This window comes from Oncorhynchus gorbuscha, unplaced genomic scaffold (assembly GCF_021184085.1).
Source record: "Oncorhynchus gorbuscha isolate QuinsamMale2020 ecotype Even-year unplaced genomic scaffold, OgorEven_v1.0 Un_scaffold_2903, whole genome shotgun sequence".
NCBI classification, from domain to species: Eukaryota; Metazoa; Chordata; class Actinopteri; order Salmoniformes; family Salmonidae; genus Oncorhynchus; species Oncorhynchus gorbuscha.
Window position 1 is genome coordinate 52501 of NW_025747291.1, and position 9574 is coordinate 62074.

Below are 9574 nucleotides of genomic sequence, written 5' to 3' on the forward strand. Positions count from 1 at the left end.
ACCGTCTAACCCTGACCTTAACCCTACCGTCTAACCCTGACCTTAACCCTACCGTCTAACCCTGACCTTAACCACACTGTTAACCCTACAGTCTAACCCTGACCTTAACCACACTGTTAACCCTGACCTTAAGCCTACCGTCTAACCCTGACCTTAACCACACTGTTAACCCTGACCTTAACCACACTGTTAACCCTACAGTCTAACCCTGACCTTAACCCTACCGTCTAACCCTGACCTTAACCCTCCCGTCTAACCCTGACCTTAACCCTCCCGTCTAACCCTGACCTTAACCCTACTAACTGACCTTAACCCTACCGTCTAACCCTGACCTTAACCCTACCGTCTAACCCTGACCTTAACCCTACCGTCTAACCCTGACCTTAACCCTACCGTCTAACCCTGACCTTAACCCTACCGTCTAACCCTGACCTTAACCCTACCGTCTAACCCTGACCTTAACCCTACCGTCTAACCCTGACCTTAACCCTACCGTCTAACCCTGACCTTAACCCTACCGTCTAACCCTGACCTTAACCCTACCGTCTAACCCTGACCTTAACCCTACCGTCTAACCCTGACCTTAACCCTACCCGTCTAACCCTGACCTTAAAACTACCCGTTATAAAAAACCCTGACCTAGATAACCCACCGTCTAGCCCTGACCTTAACCCTATCGTCTAGTCTGATATCCTGAATGGTAACTAGTCCCGTCTAATCCTGACCTTAACCCTACCGTCTAATCCCTGACCTTAACCCTACAGTCCTAATCCCTGACCTTAACCCTACCGTCTAACCCTGACCTTAACTAGTCCCTGAGACAGTCTAACCCTGACCTTAACCCTACAGTCTAATCCCTGACCTTAACCCTGAGACAGTCTAACCCTGAATTAACTAGTACCGTCTAACCCTGATCATACTGAATGGTAACTAGTCCTCTTAACCCTACCGTAACTAGTCCCTGACCTGATAACCCTGACCGTCTAACCCTGACCTTAAAGTAAGATGAGACAGTCTGAAAAAAACCAGCACATTTGTGTTGTCATTCAGTTTACAATCTAGCCCATTTTCACTCTTGACAGTCTGGCCTATCTAATGGGAAATCCTCTGAGATTCAGCAATAAAACTGAATCAACCTGCGATTATAAAAAGGTAATGAATGAATGAATGCCAGCTAGATAAGAGTCAGTCATACTGAAGTAACTAATCCTCTGAGACAGTCCTATATCATACTGAATGGTAACTAGTCCTCTGAGACAGTCCTATATCATACTGAATGGTAACTAGTCCTCTGAGACAGTCCTATATCATACTGAATGGTAACTAGTCCTCTGAGACAGTCTGATATCATACTGAATGGTAACTAGTCCTCTGAGACAGTCTGATATCATACTGAATGGTAACTAGTCCTCTGAGACAGTCTGATATCATACTGTAGAGTGTTGCATGGTAACTAGTCCTCTGAGACAGTCCTATATCATACTGAATGGTAACTAGTCCTCTGAGACAGTCCGATATCATACTGAATGGTAACTAGTCCTCTGAGACAGTCCTATATCATACTGAATGGTAACTAGTCCTCTGAGACAGTCCTATATCATACTGAATGGTAACTAGTCCTCTGAGACAGTCTGATATCATACTGTGGTGTGTTATAACTATGAGTCATGGTACAGAGTACACAGTGCACGTGTCACTCATTTCAAAACACACATGATCTATGGACTGCAGTCCATATCACACTGAACACACACACACACACACACACACACACACACACACACACACACACACACACACACACACACACACACACACACACACACACACAGCTCACCTTCTCTCCCTCTCCTTCCCTGGCTTCTCACAGTTGATCAACCAGTTGTCATTCCCTCGGTCTGATGGAGAGAAAGAGGGAGGGAGGAGAAGAAGAGAGAGAACAGAGAGGAAAGGTGAAGGGGTTAGACTCTGCATAGGAGGAGAACACAATGCAAAGCTATATGGAGGGTTGTTCCAGGGCACGAACTGTCTGTTCCTTGTAAAAATCTGTTTTATTTTCTCCCATTTTGACATACTGAAGTTTTCACTCTCAAAAATCTCACTTTAATACTACAACAGGAGACCACTTTTGTGGTCTGGAGAAAAAAGAAATCTAGAAATGTTTGATTTTTGGTTGTGTTTGTTGTCCATAGTTTATGCCTTCCCATAACCCCCGCTCCACCATGGGGGACTCATTGTGTTCGTTGTCCGTAGTTTATGCCTTCCCATAACCTGAATGGCTCCACCATGGGGGACTCATTGTGTTCGTTGTCCGTAGTTTATGCCTTCCCATAACCCCCGCTCCACCATGGGGACTCATTGTGTTCGTTGTCCGTAGTTTATGCCTTCCCATAACCCCCCCCTCCACCATGGGGGACTCATTGTGTTTGTTGTCCGTAGTTTATGCCTTCCCATAACCCCCCCTCCACCATGGGGGACACATTGTGTTCGTTGTCCGTAGTTTATGCCTTCCCATAACCCCCCCCCTCCACCTTGGGGGACTCATTGTGTTCGTTGTCCGTAGTTTATGCCTTCCCACACACACACACACACCCCCCTCCACCTTGGGGGACTCATTGTGTTAGTTGTCCGTAGTTTATGCCTTCCCATAACCCCCGACTCCACCATGGGGGACTCAGTGTGTTCGTTGTCCGTAGTTTATGCCTTCCCATAACCCCCGACTCCACCATGGGGGACTCATTGTGTTCGTTGTCCGTAGTTTATGCCTTCCCATAACCCCCCTCCACCATGGCGGACTCATTGTGTTCGTTGTCCGTAGTTTATGCCTTCCCATAACCCCCCTCCACCATGGGGGACTCAGGGCACGAACTGTCTGTTCGTTGTCCGTAGTTTTGCCAAGTTTTCCCAAAACCCCGACTCCACCATGGGGGGACTCAGTGTGTTCGTTGTCCGTAGTTTATGCCTTCCCATAACCCCCCGCTCCACCATGGGGGACTCATTGTGTTCGTTGTCCGTAGTTTATGCCTTCCCATAACCCCCCGCTCCACCATGGCGGACTCAGTGTGTTCGTTGTCCGTAGTTTATGCCTTCCCATAACCCCCGACTCCACCATGGGGGACTCATTGTGTTCGTTGTCCGTAGTTTATGCCTTCCCATAACCCCCCCCTCCACCACTTCTCCAGCGTGCCAGTGGCCATCGAAGGTGAGCATTTTCCCACTGGTCGGTTGGGGGACGCCAAACTGCAATCAGGTCATGACCCCGGTGAGGGCCTTCCCACGGAGACGAGCTTCCCCGAGACGGTTTCTGACAGTTTGTGCAGAAATTCTTCTGTTTGTGCAAAACCCACAGTTTCATCAGCTGTCAAGGGTGGCTGGTCTCAGACGAAGCCGCAGGTGAAGAAGCAGGATGTGGAGGTCCTGGGTTTGGCGTGGTTACGCGTGATCTGCGGTTGTGAGGCCATTGGGACATACTGCCAAATTCTTTTTAAAAACGACGTTGGAGGTCGGCTTATGGTAGAGAAATGAACATTCAATTCTCTGGCAACAGCTCTGGAGGACATTCCTGCAGTCAACATGCCAATTGCACGCTCCCTCAAAACCTGAAACATCTGTGGCGTTGTGTTGTGTGACAAAACTGCACATTTTAAAAAGTGGCCTTATTGTCCCCCCCAGCACAAGGTGCACCTGTGTCATGCTGTTTAATCAGCTTCTTGAATTGCCACACCTGTCAGGTGGATGGATTATCTTGGCAAAGGAGAAATGCTCACTAACAAATCAAACCCCCAAGGATGTAAACACATTTTTACACAAAATTGGGGAGAAATCAGCTTTTTGTGCTTATGAAACATTTCTGGGATGTTTTTATTTCAGCTCACGTGCGCTGTGTGTGTGTGTGTGTGTGTGTGTGTGTGTGTGTGTGTGTGTACCGTCCACTGTGTGTATGTTGTGTGTGTGTACCGTCCACTGTGTGTATGTGGTGTGTGTGTACCGTGTACTGTGTGTATGAGGTGTGTGTGTACCGTGTGAGGAAGTCACCAGGAAAAGTCATTCCTGTGAGCACACACACACACACACACACCTACCTGTGTTTCTGATGACGTAGTCCAGAATGACGAGCCTCTCAAACTGAGACTGGAGCTGTTTCCTGATGTTCTCTGGGAGAGGCTCCGCCTCAAAACGTCTCAGCCAATAGTCAGCCTCATGGTACCCTTCCACGAACAGCTGGAACGAACCGAGCTGACACACCCACAGACAGAAAGATGCACACACACAGAGACACACAGAGACACACACACAGAGACACACACACAGAGACACACAGACAGACACACAGACACACACACACAGACACACACACAGACACACACACAGACACACACACAGACACACACACACACACACACACACAAACAGGTCAGGACACCTTGGGGGGTTAAGACATAGGGTTAGGGGTCAGGGGTTAGGACACCTTGGGGGGTTTAGACATAGGGTTAGGGGTTAGGACACCTTGGGGGGTTTAGACATAGGGTCAGGGGTCAGGGGTTAGGGTACCTTGGGGGTTAAGACACAGGGTCAGGAATAAGACTGGTAGGGTCAAGGGTCAGGGAACCTTGGGGGATTAAGACATAGGGTCAGGAATACGACTGGTAGGGTCAAGGGTCAGGGTACCTTAGGGGGCTAAGACATAGGGTCCGGATTAAGACTGGTAGGGTCAAGGGTCAGGGTACCTTGGGGGGTTAAGACATTGGGTCAGGAATAAGATTGGTAGGGTCAAGGGTTAGGAGTCAGGGTACCTTGGGGGGCAGGCCCACTCTGTGGAAGTGTCGTCCTACTTTGGGAACCATCTCCAGGGCGTATTTCTTCCCTCTGGACTTGGCCCTGTCGATAGTGGTGTAGTGAAATGTCTCACTGACTAGATACACAGCCTGGAAGACACACAGCCTGTTATTATCACTGACTAGACACACAGCCTGGAAGACACACAGCCTGTTATTATCACTGACTAGATACACAGCCTGTTATTATCACTGACTAGACACACAGCCTGTTATCATCACTGACTAGACACACAGCCTGTTATTATCACTGACTAGACACACAGCCTGTTATTATCACTGACTAGACACACAGCCTGTTATCATCACTGACTAGACACACAGCCTGTTATTATCACTGACTAGACACACAGCCTGTTATCATCACTGACTAGACACACAGCCTGTTATCATCACTGACTAGATACACGGCCTGTTATTATCACAGCCTGTTATTATCACTGACTAGACACACAGCCTGTTATCATCACTGACTAGACACACAGCCTGTTATTATCACTGACTAGATACACAGCCTGTTATTATCACAGCCTGTTATTATCACTGACTAGATACACAGCCTGTTATTATCACAGCCTGTTATTATCACTGACTAGACACACAGCCTGTTATCATCACTGACTAGACACACAGCCTGTTATTATCACTGACTAGACACACAGCCTGTTATTATCACTGACTAGACACACAGCCTGTTATCATCACTGACTAGACACACAGCCTGTTATTATCACTGACTAGACACACAGCCTGTTATCATCACTGACTAGACACACAGCCTGTTATCATCACTGACTAGATACACGGCCTGTTATTATCACAGCCTGTTATTATCACTGACTAGACACACAGCCTGTTATCATCACTGACTAGACACACAGCCTGTTATTATCACTGACTAGATACACAGCCTGTTATTATCACAGCCTGTTATTATCACTGACTAGATACACAGCCTGTTATTATCACAGCCTGTTATTATCACTGACTAGACACACAGCCTGTTATCATCACTGACTAGACACACAGCCTGTTATTATCACTGACTAGACACACAGCCTGTTATTATCACTGACTAGACACACAGCCTGTTATCATCACTGACTAGACACACAGCCTGTTATTATCACTGACTAGACACACAGCCTGTTATTATCACTGACTAGACACACAGCCTGTTATCATCACTGACTAGACACACAGCCTGTTATCATCACTGACTAGACACACAGCCTGTTATTATCACTGACTAGACACACAGCCTGGAAGACACACAGCCTGTTATTATCACTGACTAAACACACAGCCTGTTATCATCACTGACTAGACACACAGCCTGTTATTATCACTGACTAGACACACAGCCTGTTATTATCACTGACTAGACACACAGCCTGTTATTATCACTGACTAGACACACAGCCTGTTATCATCACTGACTAGACACACAGCCTGTTATTATCACTGACTAGACACACAGCCTGGAAGACACACAGCCTGTTATTATCACTGACTAAACACACAGCCTGTTATCATCACTGACTAGACACACAGCCTGTTATCATCACTGACTAGACACACAGCCTGTTATTATCACTGACTAGATACACAGCCTGTTATTATCACTGACTAGACACACAGCCTGTTATTATCACTGACTAGACACACAGCCTGTTATCATCACTGACTAGACACACAGCCTGTTATTATCACTGACTAGACACACAGCCTGTTATTATCACTGACTAGACACACAGCCTGTTATCATCACTGACTAGACACACAGCCTGTTATCATCACTGACTAGATACACAGCCTGTTATTATCACAGCCTGTTATTATCACTGACTAGACACACAGCCTGTTATCATCACTGACTAGACACACAGCCTGTTATCATCACTGACTAGATACACAGCCTGTTATTATCACAGCCTGTTATTATCACTGACTAGACACACAGCCTGTTATTATCACTGACTAGATACACAGCCTGTTATTATCACAGCCTGTTATTATCACTGACTAGATACACAGCCTGTTATTATCACAGCCTGTTATTATCACTGACTAGACACACAGCCTGTTATCATCACTGACTAGACACACAGCCTGTTATTATCACTGACTAGACACACAGCCTGTTATTATCACTGACTAGACACACAGCCTGTTATCATCACTGACTAGACACACAGCCTGTTATTATCACTGACTAGACACACAGCCTGGAAGACACAAAGCCTGTTATTATCACTGACTAAACACACAGCCTGTTATCATCACTGACTAGACACACAGCCTGTTATTATCACTGACTAGACACACAGCCTGTTATTATCACTGACTAGACACACAGCCTGTTATCATCACTGACTAGACACACAGCCTGTTATTATCACTGACTAGACACACAGCCTGGAAGACACACAGCCTGTTATTATCACTGACTAAACACACAGCCTGTTATCATCACTGACTAGACACACAGCCTGTTATCATCACTGACTAGACACACAGCCTGTTATTATCACTGACTAGACACACAGCCTGTTATTATCACTGACTAGACACACAGTCTGTTATCATCACTGACTAGACACACAGCCTGTTATCATCACTGACTAGACACACAGCCTGTTATCATCACTGACTAGACACACAGCCTGTTATCATCACTGACTAGACACACAGCCTGTTATCATCACTGACTAGACACACAGCCTGTTATCATCACTGACTAGACACACAGCCTGTTATTATCACTGACTAGACACACAGCCTGTTATCATCACTGACTAGACACACAGCCTGTTATCATCACTGACTAGATACACAGCCTGTTATTATCACAGCCTGTTATTATCACTGACTAGACACACAGCCTGTTATTATCACTGACTAGATACACAGCCTGTTATTATCACAGCCTGTTATTATCACTGACTAGATACACAGCCTGTTATTATCACAGCCTGTTATTATCACTGACTAGACACACAGCCTGTTATCATCACTGACTAGACACACAGCCTGTTATTATCACTGACTAGACACACAGCCTGTTATTATCACTGACTAGACACACAGCCTGTTATCATCACTGACTAGACACACAGCCTGTTATCATCACTGACTAGACACACAGCCTGTTATCATCACTGACTAGACACACAGCCTGTTATCATCACTGACTAGATACACAGCCTGTTATTATCACAGCCTGTTATTATCACTGACTAGATACACAGCCTGTTATTATCACAGCCTGTTATTATCACTGACTAGACACACAGCCTGTTATCATCACTGACTAGACACACAGCCTGTTATTATCACAGCCTGTTATTATCACTGACTAGATACACAGCCTGGAAGACACACAGCCTGTTATTATCACTGACTAGACACACAGCCTGTTATTATCACTGACTAGATACACAGCCTGGAAGACACACAGCCTGTTATTATCACTGACTAGACACACAGCCTGTTATTATCACTGACTAGACACACAGCCTGTTATTATCACTGACTAGATACACAGCCTGTTATTATCACAGCCTGTTATTATCACTGACTAGATACACAGCCTGGAAGACACACAGCCTGTTATCATCACTGACTAGACACACAGCCTGTTATTATCACTGACTAGACACACAGCCTGGAAGACACACAGCCTGTTATTATCACTGACTAGACACACAGCCTGGAAGACACACAGCCTGTTATTATCACTGACTAGACACACAGCCTGTTATTATCACTGACTAGACACACAGCCTGGAAGACACACAGCCTGTTATTATCACTGACTAGACACACAGCCTGTTATTATCACTGACTAGACACACAGCCTGGAAGACACACAGCCTGTTATCATCACTGACTAGACACACAGCCTGTTATCATCACTGACTAGACACACAGCCTGTTATTATCACTGACTAGACACACAGCCTGTTATTATCACTGACTAGACACACAGCCTGTTATTATCACTGACTAGACACACAGCCTGTTATTATCACTGACTAGACACACAGCCTGTTATTATCACTGACTAGACACACAGCCTGTTATCATCACTGACTAGACACACAGCCTGGAAGACACACAGCCTGTTATTATCACTGACTAGACACACAGCCTGGAAGACACACAGCCTGTTATCATCACTGACTAGACACACAGCCTGGAAGACACACAGCCTGTTATTATCACTGACTAGACACACAGCCTGGAAGACACACAGCCTGTTATTATCACTGACTAGACACACAGCCTGTTATTATCACTGACTAGACACACAGCCTGTTATCATCACTGACTAGACACACAGCCTGGAAGACACACAGCCTGTTATTATCACTGACTAGATACACAGCCTGTTATTATCACTGACTAGACACACAGCCTGGAAGACACACAGCCTGTTATTATCACTGACTAGACACACAGTCTGTTATTATCACAGCCTGTTATTATCACTGACTAAACACACAGCCTGTTATTATCACAGCCTGTTATTATCACTGACTAGATACACAGCCTGCTATTATCACTGACTAGACACACAGCCTGTTATTATCACTGACTAGATACACAGCCTGTTATCATCACTGACTAGACACACAGCCTGCTATTATCACTGACTAGACACACAGCCTGTTATTATCACAGCCTGTTATTATCACTGACTAGATACACAGCCTGTTATCATCACTGACTAGACA

General features: G+C 45.7%; 1 protein-coding gene across 1 annotated transcript in view; it reads right to left on the minus strand.

Annotated features, from left to right (window-relative positions):
• Nucleotides 1–4925, minus strand: part of LOC124027036 (phosphatidylinositol 4-kinase type 2-beta-like) — a gene marked incomplete at its 5' end in the record, with an annotated part of 16946 nt that extends 12021 nt beyond the window's left edge. Inside the window, 4 exon segments of the mRNA XM_046339593.1 lie at nucleotides 1838–1854; nucleotides 1857–1898; nucleotides 4083–4236; nucleotides 4794–4925. Coding sequence (XP_046195549.1) covers nucleotides 1838–1854; nucleotides 1857–1898; nucleotides 4083–4236; nucleotides 4794–4925 — 345 coding nt within the window.
• Nucleotides 4926–9574: the final 4649 nt, after the last annotated feature.